This window comes from Rutilus rutilus (genome assembly GCF_951802725.1).
Source record: "Rutilus rutilus genome assembly, chromosome: 5".
Classification (NCBI taxonomy): domain Eukaryota; kingdom Metazoa; phylum Chordata; class Actinopteri; order Cypriniformes; family Leuciscidae; genus Rutilus; species Rutilus rutilus.
In genome coordinates this window covers 5,987,316-6,006,806 of record NC_140213.1, presented here as the reverse complement: position 1 = coordinate 6,006,806, position 19,491 = coordinate 5,987,316, and the positions used below count along the sequence as shown (strand labels likewise).

Genomic DNA, 19,491 nt, shown 5'->3' with positions numbered 1-19,491 from the left:
GACGTGACCCGTACCTCATGAAGATGAGTGAGTTTTTGGTAGAACTTAAAGATTTGCCGACAGTCAAGGCTGTTGACATCACCAACTATCTAGTCCTTCAGACATTGTACTACTACACCAGACAGCAAATGAAGGCCTATAAAAGTCTGGAGGCATACCATTTTTTTTGTCAGCGGGTGGGTCCACAACCTCGGCTCCAAACAGCTCCACTATACATAGGTAAAGTTGGTTTTATATTCGCACATTCGCGCATTTAATTACACGTGCAATAAAGCTAATGTTTGCAAATTCTAAGCAGCTACATGATACTGACAACAAATATGGTCAACTAAGTTACTACATTTTCCGCAATCGATCAAAATGGGCAAGTATTGTTTTATGGCATACTTTACTTGCGAATGTCCACTGATTGTCCAATGTAGTGTGGTAAAAACAAGATAGGGACCGTCTAAAAAGTAGACCTTGCGTTCTAATGGGTTTAAGCAACAATAAAACTGCATTATAATGATGGTGTTTAAAAAGTTGTTTAGGTAATAATGAAGAATGAACATGACCTGTAATTTGCCAACAATCCAGACCGTAGAAAGTGTAAATCACTTCATTTTACAACTCTTTATATTTATTTATTTTAAATCAAAATGAACAAGAACTGTGTCGGTGTGTTGGTTTTAATAATGACATGATTTATTTCAAAAGGTTTTGCAAGCATGGGCCGACTGCTAAAGCAAGCTGGATCATCTTGTCTGGACTCTACAGAACTACAGGCCATGTCTTGCTGTTTTATTCACCTCTGTTGTTCTGTTTTTAAGTGCGATGAAGACTTTACAGTGTAACAGAGTTCTCCAGGTGTTGAATAAAAAGAATGGCAAAACTATCTTTTATGTTTTCCTGTTGTGTGGCATCTTCGTTTAACATTAAACTCTCACAATAACACAATTCATGTGCATTGATTGATGTTTACAGTCCTGCAGAAATATCACTGTCCGTGGGACTGAATCCATCAGATTATTGACAAGTACACAGAAAGCATGACAGCAAACATAATGTTTATTTTGGGTGTGAATGGTGTGGATTTTGGAATAAACTGTTGCTTCAATGTGTAATTAGTGATTTAATCAAGGTATTCATCAATATTTTTATTTCTAAATATCACATGAGTTGAATGACTTCTCTAGGCTTGTGATATTTTACTTTGTTATGGAAGTTACCAGTGAGTACTGAAATGTTCTTTTCATGTATTCTCTAATGTCTGTATTTGATATAAATGCAGTAACAGTGCTTGCTCCTTTAGCCCAGCTTCCAGAAATTAAATATGGAAAGATGTTTTGTTAAGAAAGATCTATAAGTCACAGGGGTCATTGAAGTCTATAGTTTAAGGGACCATTTCTCAGTTAAAGCCTTACTTTCCATTTATACTAAAGTGTCCTGTCCTTGAGAGAAAGAACATATTATCTTGAAGTTTTGAGAAGACTCTCCTGTTTATAGTTAGAGTCTGGGGCAATTCCACGCAAAACTGTCACATCCATAACGCCAACACAATGCCATGGTATTTAGTTGGCGTTATGGATGTGACAGTTTTGCGCGGAATTGCCCTCTGGCCAAATTCAACCTTGAAAAAGCTGTGTGCCAGTGTGTGTGTTAGTCTTTTTGGTTGCAGGTTAAGGAACCACTGACATTATTGGATATTGACTGAGTTGTTGTGGATATGCTGGCACCCAGCAACCCAAATCTTGAGACCTGAAAGGTCACGTAACTTCAGGGTCCGAGTGTCAGCTACATAATCGATGGAGATATTCTTCAGTCTATCTGTATATGTGTGGAAAATTTTGATTTTATGTGTTCTTAGCCAATCAGAAGTAGCTAACCTGTAAGCAATGATGTAATCAATGCCCTTGGAAATGGTATAACTGCTGTGATATTTGCAACTGAAAGTGGGGCGGCCTACGAACTCCCGTGTGAGTCTTGAAGCTGACTTCTGTTGATGAAACTGCAAACTATCTTCAGTAAATCTTTTCTTTAATTTATTACAAGACTCCGGGTCTTCATTCATCATATCTGGTTCTGGTATGGAAATAAAAAAATGTTTTTGAAACAAAAAAGCCTGTTGAATTGCACTACTTGAAAAAAAAAAAATAGGCATTGCATTAACCATGCTTGCATTTTAATGCATTGTATTTTTAGGGCTTGCATTTTTATGGGCTGAAATTCAACATGGTTGAATATTCAATATTAAAAGTGACAAAAAGGCAAACTACAGCTAGAGGTTTTACAAAAACTAAAAACCTCACAGAAAAATAAATACAAATAAATCATACATTGACTGCAACATAGTCAGTTATTAATATTTCATTGTCCTCTATTGTTTTTTCTTATGTTTACAATTTCTTTGTATGACACAGCCTGGCTAAATAGTATGCCTGTACAATTTGGCTTGTTTCACTGTGTTATCACAATTAAACAACTGACTCCAAGCACAACTACACAATATGCTTACAAAATCTTTAACACATTTATAATACTCTTTGAATCAAGATGCTTAAGCACAACATACATTACTTGCAACAGGATTTTCTAAACACAATAACATGCTACACTTAATATGCCATAATAACAACATAATTTCAGACTACCAAATATATTTTTTTATTGATGAGGTCAAGTAGAAGTTTTGCTGACATTCCAGCAAACAATTAAAAAGATTCTGGAAGAACGTTTTGTTTTATGTTGTATTATTACAGACACAGGACATAAAGGTGATGATGATGCTCCTATCAAAGTTCATAAGTTTTTTTGTTCAAACACTTTTAGAGTAAAGGGCATTTCAATGTCTTACGGTGTCACCTGCATTGATTGTGATATATTTAAATTACAAAATACATATTATGCCTGCGTAATTACAACTAAACACTCTTAAGTAATAAAATAATAAACAAAACAACCAAGCCACGAGTTTCCTGGTGGTTGTACAGATCTACAATGACGGAGTTACGTTTCAGCCTTCTATTGGATGACTGCGCTGTCAATCATGTTACGGCACAGACTGCTATTCTCAAAGGAATTAACGTAGAGCGCTGAATGGGCCAAGCAGAGACAATTACTCAAACTGCGGAACAGTTGTCCCGCCTATTGCGTACCTCTCTCTTACTCGGTCCATTCAGCGCGTTCATCGGCTTCAGCAACACCTGCAGACGGGGAGGAAGAGCTGGCAGCCAGGTACAGTGTTGTTTAACCTTAACAAGGCCTTGTCAAGATCAGACATGACAGCGTGCTGAATCTAATGACCATAATCTCGCCCTTTGTCCAGTTACTGCACGGTAAAAGTCAATTTCGTAGCCCACGACATTGTAAGCGGCTTGCTCTTTCATTTGTTTTGCAGGGCAGGTCTCTAACTGGCAGGTGGACATTAGGTCGTAAACCACCAACCAATCCACTCTAGCGATGGACATTTCCGTGGTTTTGGGCTGTTCTCTGAGCGCTGCCCTTGGGGGTGTGATCCTTGTAGCTTATAAACTGGGCTTACTTTACCAGCTATTCCATAAGGTATGATCTATCTATCTATCTATCTATCTATCTATCTATCTATCTATCTATCTATCTATCTATCTATCTATCTATCTATCTATCTATCTATCTATCTATCTATCTATCTATCTATTTATCTATCTATCAGCACAGTTTGAGAGTTTCACCTAGTTATACAGTTAAACTAGTTTGAAGGATTCATGCATATCTGTCTGTCTGTCTGTCTGTCTGTCTGTCATCTATATCTTATAACCATAACTGCATGTTTAATAACTACAAGAATTGTCAACTACCAAATAAAAAAAAGAAGCAGTTTCTTGCATACAAATTTTAATATGATTTAATAATATATTAGGTTACGTGCACGACTGCTTTTGCACCAGCAGAAGGAACTGGACAATTTATTTGTCGTATTTTTATGTACATTTTCTGAAGTCTTACAATAGCTTTGTGTGAGGTACGGACTGTAATTTGCAGTGTTACTCACTGAAAACACTGTTAACTTTTGCGAGTGGGTCGAGCCAGTGAGTTGAACTCAAGAGTCTCATTTGTTAACAAATTATTCATACTGTTTTTTTTTTTAACCTGATCAACTGATTCATTAGGAAAGATCTGACTCAAAAAAGCTATTAATTCATGAATCAGACATCACTATTTCTTGTATGAACTCTCATGAGCATACGAGCAGGGGCTCGAATGATTTTTGTCCAGTGCACTTCTCTTCTGGTGCTTTTTTTTAATCGTGAAAGCTCCAGTCTTCATTCTTTGTAACTGCATGGAAAAAACTGTACTTTCTAGAAAATGTCTCTCTTAGTGTACACTCATAAAAATAAAGGTTCATGCAGTAGAAGAACCATTTTTGTTTTTATAAAGAACCTTTCAGTGAACAGTTCTTAAGTGTGAAGAATATTTTAATAACCTGAAGAACCTTTTACCACTATATAGAAACTTTTATGCAATAGAAAGTTTCCATGGATGATAAAGGTTCTTCATGGAACCATAAGTGATAATAAAGAACCTTTTATTTTTAAGCGTGTAAAAAGATCTTCTGTACGCATGTTATAGATCTTATTGTGAATTTGGGCATATGTTTCTTTCTTTTTTTTGACCTCATAATGTTTAATCAAAATTATAACTGGATCTTCCAGTGAAAATGACAGACTTCTCGCTGGCGACGTATGCAGGACTTCTCCAATCATTTAGTTCATTTAAACTCCGCCCCTGCAAGCTTGTGTTCATCTACCTTAATTTTTTAATGCAACGCCCACTCCAATCAACAACCATTGCACAGAACCTAGTGTCCGCCCTACATTTTTGCGAGTTTCTATTCTGATAATCCGTTATATAATTTCTATTCAGAAAAGAACTGACTACTTTTATTGTTCATCCCTCTAAGACAGAGAGACAGAGCCCTCGACATGGAGGAGAGAGTGTGGCGGAGGTTTTGCGGGCTCAAGGGGTCAAATTCGTCTTCACATTGGTGGGAGGACACATCTCGCCCATCCTGGTGGCCTGTGAGAAACTGGGCATCCGCATCGTCGACACCCGCCATGAGGCCACCGCTGTGTTTGCTGCCGATGCCGTAGCAAGACTTTCTGGTAAGACTGCTCATAAACAGAAGCGGACAGATCACATCTTGTTAGAAGCTGTAGAAGAAGCTGAAAATCTTCTGTTCTGCTGTTTAGGCACTGTCGGCGTGGCTGCGGTGACGGCGGGGCCGGGGCTGACCAACACAGTGACTGCGGTGAAGAACGCTCAGATGGCTGAATCACCGCTGCTTCTGATTGGTGGTGCTGCTGCTACTCTCCTGCAGGTCAGGAAGTGCCTTATAGAACATGAGTCACGTACACGTGCACTTCATGCGCATGTCACCTGCGTATTTGCTCTTTGCTCTGGTTATCTTTTCTGCATATTTCTTTCTGTGTCTTGTGCAAACATTAGATATTATCTCAACTCAGGGGTGATTCTCAGGGAACTAGCCTTGACCCATGACAGCGAGGATTTGGTTATAAAAATCGTTAAAGGGAAAGTCACCCAGAAATGACAATCCTGCCATCATTTCCATACCCTCATGTCAATCCATACCTGTATGACAGAGGTCTTCAATCGTGCTTCTGGAGGGCCACTGTCCTGCAGAGATTAGTTCCAACCCTAATCAAACACACCTGAATCAGCTCATCAAACTCTTTAGGATTGCTTGAAAATACAAAGGCAGGTGTGCTGAAGCAGGTTGGAACTAAACTCTGCAGGACAGTGGCCCTCCAGTTGCACAATTGAAGACCTCTGCTGTATGACAAACAAGTTTGATTACCATTGACTTCCATTTTATGGAACAACCCAGATGCTACAGACATAAATACTTTCCCACTGCGCTGCATCTAGTAATGTACCTATTGTACCGGAAGTGTGCCAGTTCACACCAAGAATGATAACAATTATGATACCTAGACCTAATGCATAGCGATAAATACAAAGTTCTGTCATGAAACTCTAGATGGCGCAGGATGATGGGTGCTTCTCAGTCTAACTCAATGTGCTAGCAATCACATCATTCTCTACAGGACACAGCTGATTGGTTTCTGTTGCATCAGCAGCCAATGAGCTCGCTGCTCAAACTTTCAAATACTTAATCAGTGTTTGCTGTAGTAGTTTGCAGCGTGCTTTCAGAAACCCCTCACCTTCCCCAGCTCCACCTGTATAGATCTGCTATGGTTAATTCATGTGTGCTATATGTCTTACATGCTCACAGCAGTGTGTCTGTGTGTGTATTGGCAGGAGCAAGTCCTGTAGTTGCTCTGCAGCAGCAATAATCAACAGCAGCAACGATATCATCATCATCATCTATACCACACCAATACGCAGTAACGTTATGTTAAAGTCTGCCGCTCTTAATGCTCAAACTCCATCAGCTGGAATTTTTTTTTCTAAAAGTGATTCCAATAATAATGTTCCTCTGCGCAGTTATAGTTGTAGTTGTGGTGTGGTGTGGACTTACTCAGACTCATAGAATTAGAATGATTATTAAAATGTATATACATTATAAGTTTCTTAAAACGTAACATTATAGTTATAGTTATAGTTATTGTTCTTGATGCGAACTAGGTGTTGCACAGACTAGTCAACTTTAATGCTCTGCCATGACGCTTTAAGCTTGCCTTCGACTAGTCGCTGATCATTCATGGCCTAAAGAGGGCGCAACAGGATAAGAAATCTTTGAAGTCCACTTTTACACTCCGTTTGCAACTGTTAAAATGACAAATAAATGCGTGCTCCATGAGTGCTCCACAAGATATGTTTGATTATATCATCTGATGCTCAAAATTGAGAATCAATGATTGTGAATGCACGTTTTAAACAGCTGATTGTACACGTAAGTTAATCACCGTTCTATACTAATGCGCTGCTGCATAATGTGCTGTAATGCGCACACATCACGCGCAGATCGCGCACACAGAATCATTCAGTAGCACAGAACGATATTGTCAACAATGTTCTGTGATTTATCAATAAAATAGCTTAGAAACTGAAAAGTTCTAGCATATATTTCTTAGTAACTAAAACCCACAGCTTCACTGTAAGCAGAGAGACGCTGCCAGGTGCAACTCACACACAATCACTTTCTCTCACAGTAATGCAATGTAAATGTAATCTTTACTGTGCTTCTTTATATCTGATTTAGAATGACCAGAAATCTGTGAGAAATATTATGACACAAAGACAAAAGAAATGATAAAAATAAGCTGTTATGTAGGGAGCTGTGTGAGATGCCATAGCTGTGCACAAGGCAAACCGCGTTCGAGTCTCCGCTCGAGGTTCAGGCTTATTTGTTCATTAATGATGTCATCAGCTACTAGTCGACGTCGAGTCGACTTTAATCACATAATAAATGTCGACTTAAACAAATCTGAAGTCGTTCAACCCCTAGTGTACGAGGCTTTTTTCAGAGAAATAATTGTTGGGTGTCAATTGCATCATACTCTTTATTCTTTGTCATTAACATAATGTGTGACTGTTTCATTACAGGGTAGAGGTGCGCTACAGGATATTGACCAAATGTCCCTCTTCAAGCCTCTCTGTAAGTTCTGTGCATCAGTGAGGACTGTGAGAGAAATTGTTCCCACTGTGAGAAAAGCCTTGGCCGCCGCACAGTCTGGCACACCAGGTACAACGACACTGAATTTACCCATCCCTGTCATCTTGTTTCCTTTTGCTGAAATTCACTCTACTGACAGTGAAATACCAATCACATGATTTGTGCAAAGCTGAGGAGCTTTTTGTGGGGTGGGTGGCTTTATATGAACGTATCTCTGAGGGGAACCGACTCTTCAGAGAAGTTAATTAGTTCCTAATAAAGTAGTTTATAAGCGCAGTGCTGCTTTGTGTATGGGGTAACCGGGGTAACCGCTGCATTTCTGCTTTTTATGTAACTGACACCTACTGTAAATTTGCATTTTCATTTAGCCCACCGGCCACTTTTGTTTAGACCAATGCAATTATAAAAAAAAATATAAAATAAATAAATATATATATATATATATATTTATTTTTATTTTTGTCTTTTAAACCGTAGTTTCTTGGCTGAAATATGAGGTTTATCACTGTATAAACCGTAAAAAAAAAAAAAAATTTGCCAACTTGTATTATTTGAACTGTAAAGCCATTTTTACCATCATTTTACAGTTTATGATTTTTCCATAGACATTGGAATTGTTTCAAAACTACATAGCTACCTAAATGTGTAGTTCTATTCTAATGTCAGAATTTTCTATAACGATTCTACTTGTTTTTTTTAAGCAAAGTGAATTCCATTCTGAGCCCTGTTTGTAATTCTGTGAGTGTAATTCTATTTCTTTGATTTCTTTGACAGGCCCAGTGTTTATAGAGTTTCCCATAGACACACTGTACCCTTACCATGTGGTGGAAAAAGAGTTTGCCCCTAAAAACACTCCCAAAGGGCTAATGGGAAAAATCATTGCATGGTACAAACATTTATCAGTATTCACGTACTATTATTCTCAGTCCTTCAATCTTCAATATTAAATGACAAGTGATTACATTTTAAAATGTTTGTTACCTTTTTATTATTATTATTATTTGGTATCTTTTAGGTATCTCAAGAATCATTTAACAAACTTGTTTGCTGGAGCTTGGGAGACGCGTGATCTGTCCCCTCTTCCTGTTCACATCCCTCATGCCACCGAGGATGAGGTAAAGCTTGTCTACACTGTTGTGGCATATTTCTGTAGATGCAGTCATAGTTATACAGTTATACAGTTACTCTGTAGATTCAACTGATCAATTATATGATATATACTCTAAATAAAGCACATAACATGAACTACACCAGGGAAAAACCCAAAGCTGAAGGAGAAATGTTGAAATGTTGACTTTTGCCCCAAATACATAAGATAAGATCACATTGCACTTGAATGACTCTTGACTGACCCTTTACTCTTCGCAGGTCCAAAGGTGTGTGGAATTGGTGAGCAGAGCCAAGAAACCTGTCATACTGCTAGGCAGTCAGGCAACATTACCCCCCACACCAGCAGATGATGTCAGGTACATTTCAGCTTTCTTTGAACAGTTCAGGGGCCGCCTTTCTGGGTTTGAACTTCTAACCTTTAGGTCACCAGTCAAGATTTACCCAGCACAACACCTACCCTAAATTAAAAATGTAATACTATAAATAAAATGTAAATGTAATAAGAAAGAAATGTGTTAAAAAAAACAAAAACAAACGTGCACAGATAAATTATTAACAATAAGATTTACAACATGCAGAAAATAGTTAGGATGAGTTTTCATTTCATGCCGACTTTAAGATCCTAAGAAATATAAATTTAGTATGTGTGTTCAAACTTTTGATTGGTACAGTATGTATGGCATACATTGATCAAAGAAAATGCATTTGGTTTGTAAGAACAAGTCCAAAGCAACAGCAAATGATATACATTATTGATCAAAAGCCTTTGACTCAGATAAAAGCACCCAGAAATTGTGCTTGTCGATAACTCAGTCAATTTTTAGTCACAAGATTTTTTTTTTTGTATGTGCCTCACAGAAATGCCTTAGAATCTTTAGGCATTCCCTGCTTCCTGGGCGGAATGTCCCGAGGGATGCTGGGAAAGAACAGTCCACTGCACATTAGACAGAACAGGAGAGATGCCTTAAAAGATGCTGATCTCGTGCTGCTGGCAGGTGGGAAACAGCGCCAGCTACTGTACAGTTGGAATATGTGCAGAATTTGTGTTGTGTTCATTTCTTTGTATGTTTCGGAAAGCCTGGGAATATTAGTGAACTATAAAATTGTGATTTCCAGGGTTAGGAAAGATAATAAATTCAATTCTAAAAAGTAGAAAGTAAAATCATGGACATTAATAAAATATTACAATGTTTTGCATAGTTCTTGTTCCTGAATGTATTTGTTTTGGTGGATAGGTACGGTGTGTGATTTCAGACTCAGTTATGGAAGAGTGCTGAACAGACGGAGCAAAATCATCGCAGTCAACAGAGACAAGAGTCAGCTGCTAAAGAACTCAGACATGTTCTGGAAGCCAACAGTGGCCATTCAAGGTGAACAATACATTTTATTATACACTACCTTTCAAAGATATTTGAATGTTTTTGAAAGTCTCTTATGCTCTTAAGGCTGCATTTATTTTATCATAAAATATGGTAAATACCTTAAAAGAACAGCATTTTTAGAAATAGACATCTTTTAAGACATTGTAAATGTCTTTATTGTCACTTTTGATCAATTTAATGCTTCCTTGCTGAATAAAAGTATTAATTTCTTTCTTTTTTTTAAATCGTACTAACCCCAAACTTTTAAACGGTAGTGTATATATTAAAATACAACAAAAAAAGTTACAATCAACAGATTTGTTACAAAAAAGCTAATACATTTACATTAAATGCCTAGACACATAATTTATATCATTACATTATATAAAAACAGTGATAATCAGCAGCATTTAACTAAATATTTTGATAGAAAGCAGAGGCTTAAATTAATCAGTGAACCAATTCACTAAAATGAAACTTAAAAGATATATAACATATACTGATATTTGTGTTACGTGACAAGGTTTCCTTTCCCAACTGATTCAGGCGATGCTGGTTCCTTCCTCCTGCGTCTCTCGAAAGCCCTGAAGGGACACAGATGTCCAGAAGAATGGCCTCAGAAACTGAAAGAGGGAGATGACATCAAAGAGAAAACAAACAGGTGATCTTATTCAAGCCGTTGTACTGGTGCTTAGATTCATTGACTGTGGAGACTGTGGTTTCCAGGCCATAAACGACACATTACGTCACCGTTCGATCTTCAAGTCTGTGGTTCACGACGGGCTCCACTTTGCTTGGCATTCTGGTGGAAAAGAGGCAGACCTACACAACATAGCCAAACACCACATACACACCTGTTAAACATTTAAAAACAATTTGCAGTAATCCTTCCTTTTAATTAAAAGGTGTGACCATATACTTTTGGCATGTTTGATGCTATCCATCCATACGTTTTATGTTAATGCCCTTAAATGATGTTTTGTCCTCAGAGCGAAAGCAGATGAGAAGACAGAGAGACATTTGAACCCTTTGAGTGTTTTGCACCGTGTGGATGAGCTCTTGGCTGAGGACAGCATCATCGTGGCTGATGGGGGTGATTTTGTCGGCAGCGCTGCATATATCATGAGACCACGAGGCCCGCTCCGCTGGCTGGACCCAGGTTAGAGACAGAGCCATCACAGAGGATCCCTATGTTAATGTCTTCAGCATTCATATGCATATGAATGGAAGTCAATGGGATGAAAAGTGTAGTGTGACTACCCCTTTAGGCTGACTAAAGCTTTTTAAATGCATCAATTCTGAGTTTCATTTCATACACTTAGTGGTTTTATCCATTTGAAACATTAAAATTATATCAATATCTCTTTAGGAGGTTATTTTACTCAGAATCACAGATATTAGTTCAGTGCATGGAGAAGTGACATTTGTCCTTTGGTCCTGACAATTGTCATTAAAATAAAAGAAGATTAGATGAACATACTGTACTTTACAGTCAGATCAATAATATTGTTGAATAAGAGTCCCCAACTAAGCAAGCCAGAGGCGACAGTGGCAAGGCACCCAAACTGTGGACGAGGCCTTCACAGGGGATTGTCTAGTAGACACAGTCTCTGCTGACATTTAGGGCTGTGTTGTTGTCGTGTCTGGATATGGACCAGATCCAGCTGACTACGGTAACCTCGGGAGACAGGCAGACTAATATTAGCGTAGATGCCATTCTTCTTTTGGAAGTGTTATAGTAAGTGTTCCTGGTTCCGGTTGACCTAATTTATACAGCCTAACAATCCTTTAATGGATGTGAATTATAGAAATTGATAATGTGTTATGTGTATGCCAGGTTAAAGAGATGTGTTTTTAGTCTAGATTTAAACTGACAGAGTGTGTCTGCTTCCCGAATAATGCTAGGAAGACTGTTCCAGGGTGCTAAATAGGAACAGGATCGACCGCCTGCAGTTGATTTTGATATTCTGGGTATTGTCAACTGGTCAGAATTTTTGAGATCGCAATAGACGTGAAGGACTATAATGTGTTAAGAGCTCGCTCAAATACTGAGGAGCTAAACCATTTAGTGCTTTGTAAGTAATCAGCAAGATTTTAAAATGCAGTGTTGACAGAACCGGGCTAAAATGGTCATACTTCCTAGTTTTAGATGCTGCTGCATTTTGGATTAACTGGAGTTTGTTTATTAAGCGTGCAGGGGAACCACCCAGTATAATATTACAATAATCTAGCCTTGATGTCATGAAAGCATGAACTAACTTTTCCGCATTTGTCATTGAGAGCATATGCTGAAATTTAGATATATTTTTAAGATGGAAAAATGCGTTTTTACAGATGCTAAAAATGTGTCTTTCAAATGAAAGATTGGTATCGAAGAGCACACCCAAGTTCTTAAATGACGACGAAAACTTGACAAAACATCCATCAAGTGTTAGACAGTATTCTAGATTATCATGTGCAGAGGTTTTTGGTCCAATAATTAAAATCTCAGGTTTTTCTTTTTTTTTTTTTTTTAATGAAGTAGTAGGAATTACTGGTGATCAAATTTATATTAACTATGCTTTCTGTTAATTTTGTGAATTGTTATGTTTCGTCAGGGCACAAAGAAAAATATAGAGCTCAATATCTTCAGCGTAACAGTGAAAACTAACGCCATGCTTCCTAATGATATCTCCCAAGGTTAGCATGTACAGGGTGAAAAACAACGGTCCTAGTACTGAGCCTTGAGGTACTCCATACTGATCTTGTGATCGATATGATACGTCTTCATTTACTGCTAAAAATTTGGTAACGGTCAGATAAGTATGATTTGAACCATGCCTATTCATTTCCACTAATGCCAACGTAATTTTCGAGTCTATTCAAAAGATAGGATCAAATGCAGCACTAAGATCCAGTTACACTAATGGAGAGATACAACCACGGTCGGATGATAGGAGCAAATCATTTTTAACTCTAATTAAAAGCTGTCTCAGTACTGTGATACGGTCTAAATCCCGAATGGAAATCCTTGCAGAAACCATTTCTTTCTAAAAAGGAACTTGGTTGTAAAAATACTGCCTTTTCTAGTATTTTTGACAGGAGAGGTAGATTTGAGATTTGAAGTCTGTAATTATCTAGACAATAATCTTAAATTAAGTCAACAAATTAATGCTTTAGTTAGTGCTAGTTTTTACCATCTTTGCCGGTTAGTGAAAGTTAAACAGTTTTTAAGCAGACAAAGTTTTGAAACTGTCATTAACGCTTTTATCTGTACGTCGGATTCAGAATGCAGCTGCCCATCTACTTACGAAACCCTGCAAACGCGACCATATAACACCTATTTTATGCTCCTTGCACTGGTTGCCAGTCCGTTGCCGAATTGATTTCAAAATTCTTTTATTAGTTTATAAAGCTCTTAATAATTTAGTCCCTAAATATCTCACCGATCTACTTGTTTCTTATAACCCATCAAGATCACTATGGAACTATCACCTCCTGTTTGTTGAGCTTTCGCTGTAGCCGGCCCTAAGATGTGGCATAATCTGCCACTGTCTGTCAGAACAGCTCCTACGTTAGCCGAGTTCAAATCTATGTTAATTTTTTATTTAATTGAATAATTCTCTAGGATCAAGTTGCATTAATAACAGTTAAAAACGAAGTTTTTGGTACCTAATGACAATGATGAATTATTAATATTAAGAAGAGGATCTATGACATCTGAAAGCATCCCGTTCAGTAGTTTAGTCAGTATAGATTTTAACATACATGTTGTTGATTTGGATGATTTAACAAGTTTAGACAATTCTTTCGTCATCTATAGCAACAAATGAATAGAATTGTTCCTCAAGGGTGTCTACAATGACGTCTTATGTGATACTGAAGTAGACGGTTGCATCATGGTTATAATTTTCTTTCTAATAGTGTCAATCTTGTAAGTAAAGCAATTCATAACGTCATTACTGCTGTTCTGGTTGGAAACGTCTAAAGTTGCCTTTTTCTAATTTACAAACTAGAAATTACTTTCCTAGTTTGTAAATTAGAAAAGGCAACTTCAGATGTTTCCAACCAGAACAGCAGTTATGACGTTATGAATTGCTTTACTAAATAAAAAAAATTATATAGGAAGTATATAGGAAAGTATAAAGCACAGAGAACCACATTTAGGTCACTCTCCAAAATTTGTGTCACTGAAGCCTCTACTTCAAGGGAGCTGCCCATCCAAATCTATGAGAGCCAATGAGAGTAGAGCGCTGTCTAGCCTACACGAAGTTTATGCCATGGTGAAAGAAAAGTTGGTAAACGAAAACTTTGAAAATATAAATGAAAAATAAGGCAGTAATTTCATTTAAACTTTATGATGATGACTATAGACCTTATGTAGCTCCACCCCTTTTCAGCGCTGCGCTCATTGTCTTTTGACTTCCGGTCTGTATTTTCACAGCGTTTTGCGTATTTATTAATGAACGGCTCGTTTTAAAATCTTCCCGGTCGATTTACATTTGTTAAGTCATCTGCTTTAAACATTACAGTCCTCATGATAACTTTCGTTAACTTTACATTAAAGGTGCATTGCGCAACTTTTCATGTTAAAAATACCCGTTTTCTAACCCATACATGCTTAAACAATTGCCTGATGGGCTGACTGAGCCCTTCTCTGATCACTGCGATTGCCTCTATAATCCTGTACAGTAAAATAAATAAGAGGGATTCGGGTCGGAATCTGAGACTGGGCGTGACGTCATGCGCGTTCACGGCACGCTCATATGTCTGGCAGGTTTGTGTATGCGCCGACGCCGCCATTCTCCGTAGAAAATGGATTCTAAGAGACCGGCTTGTAGTTCATTTCAAACACCAACGCAAACTCCACGTAAGATAAAAAAAAAAAGAGAACTTTTGTCTAGTGCAACCAAAAGGTCCAAATTGGAGTCAGACAGGCGTCGGGGTAAGACGAGAGTAAACATAGGGAAGGCTTTCAACAAATGGAGAGATCTCCGGTCTGCTCTAGGGCTCAAACGGGATCCTCAGTTGGCTTTTTTCTTGATAAAAAGGTAAGATATATCCCATTCTCTAATGTCTGATACGGCCAATAATGACAATAAATGACGATCCATAAAATGTGTAATGCTTTAGCGTAAGCTAGATAAATGTACAATCGGAATAGGTTTTACTAACTTACCATTGTCAGTGATCAGGTTCAGAATGATTGTGATATAAAATGCTGATATATAAGTTAGATACTTAGACACAAATTTTGAGCAAATTACTGCTTAATTACGATGTATTGCTATTGGAATGCTACTTAGCTGATCAATAAAACAGGCTAAACCCCCGCAAATCTTCGGCGGATTAGCCTGTTTGGCTTTTATGGTAACGTCATAGTGCCACTTGATTGTTTATTACCTTGAGACATTTGGGTGTACTTTGTTGACCGACTGTGTATGGTATGGTATCATGATTACAATTTTGAGCTTTTACAAAGTTATAACTTATATTGTTCATGAACGTGTTTCCATAATAATAGTCATAAGTGGATACAGTAAACACATAACACAGTTCAACATGGAGATAGATGGGAATAAAAAACGAAGTTTTCTACTACCCCCATTTTTTCCCTCACACATAAGTGTGTTATTTACTCAATTGCCTTTCCTTTCACATATTTTAAATTACTTGCAGAATTAAAACTTTATTACCTCTGAAGACATTATGATTGTAAACAAAAGATTTGTGCGGCTGATGCTCCTTGGGTTATGACCAGCTCGAGCTCGTGCAAGTGTGCGTGTGGTCCATGAGCGTGCACACCTCTGGTTGCAGTTTCGCTTGCCGCCAGAGGGGGCGTAGTTCTGCGAAAACTCAGACTCTCGCGCAATGCACCTTTAAGTAAATCCACTTAAAAAGCTAATTACTCCTGGACAGAAATGCCATATAAATATACAGAGCGACCGCAAAACGGAAGTTAAAAGACAATATTCCAAAGATGGCGGCGCCCTTGTTTCTCTGGCGCATAAGGTCTATAGTGTTTAATTTATAATCCATTGTTTTGTGGAAAATTGTGAATAAAGAATGCTGTTTATTTATTTAATGCTGCCATTGAGTTAATTGTTTTAAGTTTGTCTTCTTTCCTCATTGTGTATTTGTGTCAATTCCATGAAAAGCTCTTTTTTGGCACAAATCCAATTCCATAATAATCTCCACCTCTATTTTTTTTTCAAACCTGACAAATGCACTCATAGTCTTTGTGTTCATCATGACTTGTGGCTTGTCTTTGCACCAGGGGCTTTTGGGACTCTGGGTGTTGGAGGAGGGTTTGCGTTGGGAGCGAAACTTTGTCGACCTGAGTCCGAGGTAAGATCTTAAAGTTAACTTAAAAGCAAATTTTTTTTTTTCTTGTTAAATGTGTTTTTCTCAGATCTACAGTTGAATCACAATGCAGCTTTAGTCACATTATAATTGTGCATGTAAACATAACCAATATTTTGTTTACAGGTATGGATCGTTTACGGCGATGGTTCTCTCGGATACAGCGTGGCTGAATTTGATACCTTCACACGCCACAAGGTAACAAACAAGCCCTTACAACACTGATTGTAAATTTTACAGCATCAAGATCTGAATGTATTCAAATGTATGTTTTGTAAAAATGCAAAACATTTCTCTAAGTTCACCCAAAAGTATACACTCATGCCGTTCCAAACCCATAAAACCTTCGTTCCTCTTTGAAAAACAAAAGAAGATATTTTTAATGAAGAGATTTCTGTCCCGCCATTGAATGTCTATTCTAGCAAAAGTTTGATGCTTCAAAACATTCATAAAGAGATCATAAAATAAACCCATGTGAATCGAGCGGTTTAATCTAAGTCTTCTGAAAAGACATTTTGCTTTATATAATGAACAGATTTTATTTAGTTGATATTTAATTATGATTTTTTTTTTTATACATGTATAAACATTGATCAGGGAAGCTCAGCAGCGGCTCAGCAGCACTTGCTTGATGCGTGAGAACAAACCTCACTGGATCATGTGGAAGCTCTCATGATCAAAGTTTATGTGAATAAAAGCCTTAAATTAAATCTGTCCATCATATAAAGTGATTGTTTCTCTTCAGAAGACTTGGATTAAACTGATCGAGTCATGGATTATGTTTACAATGTCATTAACAACTTTTTGAAGCTTGCACATTTTTGTTGCGTGGACTTTTAATGGAGGGAAAAAAATCATAAGATTTGTTTTACGAAGATAGGCTTATGGGTTTAAAACGACATGTTACAAAGAAGGGCTTATGGGTTTAAAACGACATGAGGGTGAGTAAATGATGACAGAACCCTCATTTTGGGGGGAACTATCCCTTTAAATCTAGGTGTTAATTGTAAATTTTTTAAGTTTCAAAAGCATTCGTGGCATGTTGTTCACTTGCCTCATAGACCTCCATTGTAAGCTCACAACTACCAACAATACTTAATTTGTTTTAACCTACTTGAATATATTCTGTTAAAATGTATGCTGTCAATTAGCTTGTAATGACTACCTTGTCATCTCATGTCAGACCCCAGTGATCGCTCTGGTAGGAAATGATGCGTGCTGGAGTCAGATCTCCAGAGAACAAGTGCCTATGCTGGGCAGCAACGTGGCCTGTGGTCTTGCCTTTACAGGTGAGGCGCAATCATTAAATTGTTGTTCACTGCACATGTCAGTGTTTTAAATCGCCAGTACATCTTGTGATCCACAATTTTTTTTTAATCTAATTATCTAGCTAATTTCCAAGGGAATATATTGTATATCGATCAGTCATGGTGGTGTGTTGCGTCACATGCTGTTCCATTTCTTCTCTTCCTTGCAGATTATCACATTGTAGCTGATGGTTATGGCGGAAAAGGTTACCTGATTGGCCGAGAGGATGAGTCGCAGCTTGACGACATCATTAAAAAGGCGCAGAAGGAGTGCAGAGAGGGAAAGGCAACTCTGCTAAACGTTCTGATCGGAAAGACCAACTTTAGGGAAGGTTCAATCTCAGTTTAGAGAGAGAAACTGTGCACCATCCGGCCTAGATACCCAAAGTCTTTCTTGTGTTGAACTTGTCATGCTCAAAATATACCATAAGACACAGCCTTTTCTAAGTTATATAGATTCAGCTGATTTGAAAAGAGATCAAAGCAACTACATATCAGATGTTCAGAAACATTTTGTCCTAAAACCAAAAAAGAAAATTGATATTATGAAAATTAAGCCTGTGTTTAAGACCATTTTAAGACGTTTTTTCTAGTATGACGTTATACTTATGATGATTTCCCCCTCAGTTTTCATGACCATAAAGCAAAAAAAGGGAGAAAATATAATTTAAATGAAAAAAAAAATATATATATATATATATATATATATATATTTGTTTTCTTTTGATTTCGTGCTGAAATGTGAGTTTGGACATGTTTTGCAAGTAATGTTTTTACTGAGCTGAAAAGGAGCAAGCACAGTGCCTTCACTTTATCCAGTAAATATAGATTGATGATTGAATATATATATAGATATGATTTTTGAGTGCCTGTATTTACTGAATGTTAAACTGATCTGAAATTTGCTAGAAATATTTTTCAAAGAACTTTGTGTGAATCAAATGGCTCTATGTTTATTAAAAAATGTAAATCTTAACCAAAGTAATATCCTAACAGATACTTCTGAAATATCAGACCTGGACATGCCGTGTAAGGCCTCTCCTCGGTTTGTGATTGATCACTTCAGCATCACCCAAAAAATGACCATGTGGGTATGGCAACATAATTTATCAAGATTTGTTGATGGAATAAAATCTCTAAAATACAGTGTTACAAAATGTTCTGTAGGTGTCAGAAGTAAAAAATAAGTAATATAACCATGTTGCCTTCAAATACCCTATAAATGAAAACAGCATTTCTAAGACCATCACTTTTGCATCTGCTCAGGCCCGGTAATCACTACTTTATGGGCCTTTGTTTTGTCTGCTCACAAATAACCCTCTAACTACAGGTACCTGTTTAATCAACATTATGTAGACTTTCATGTGCAGTCAGTGAAAAGCAATCAAATACTTGACCAGTGGGTGAAAAGAGAGAACACTAGAGGAAGAAAGTACTGAAAATAAGGATGCTCTTGTGTCTCTACGCAAGAGGCTATAAAAAAACTTGACGCTTCATTAACCACAGGCACATCATGACCTGTCCAAAATAGAGCAAGCCTTGCCATTAACCCATTAACTTTATTATGGTAGGCAGCATTTGAATGGGAACATATCCTACTTTCACTGAGACTGAACTGCTATAAAAAGAGCAACTTAAAAACTTTACAGCCATCTGCCATTGAGCTGCATGTTTGCAAATGCTAGAATTGATTATATTATATTATAAATATTGTGACCTTTTATAATTATAATAATTTTGTAACCATATCAGATTT

The 19,491-nt window shown here is 37.3% G+C and overlaps 1 protein-coding gene across 1 annotated transcript; it reads left to right on the top strand.

Moving 5' to 3' along the window:
• The first annotated feature begins 3,035 nt into the window (after positions 1-3,035).
• Positions 3,036-18,389, top strand: ilvbl (ilvB (bacterial acetolactate synthase)-like). The gene is made up of 16 exons (XM_084409569.1): positions 3,036-3,213; positions 3,377-3,540; positions 4,919-5,120; positions 5,208-5,335; positions 7,546-7,684; positions 8,390-8,501; positions 8,631-8,730; positions 8,984-9,081; positions 9,584-9,720; positions 9,961-10,095; positions 10,633-10,747; positions 11,076-11,245; positions 16,343-16,413; positions 16,555-16,626; positions 17,612-17,717; positions 17,906-18,389. The coding sequence occupies exons 2-16, from the start codon at positions 3,439-3,441 to the stop codon at positions 18,082-18,084; spliced, it is 1,866 nt and encodes a 621-aa protein (XP_084265695.1). The 5' UTR covers positions 3,036-3,213; positions 3,377-3,438; the 3' UTR covers positions 18,085-18,389.
• Positions 18,390-19,491: the final 1,102 nt, after the last annotated feature.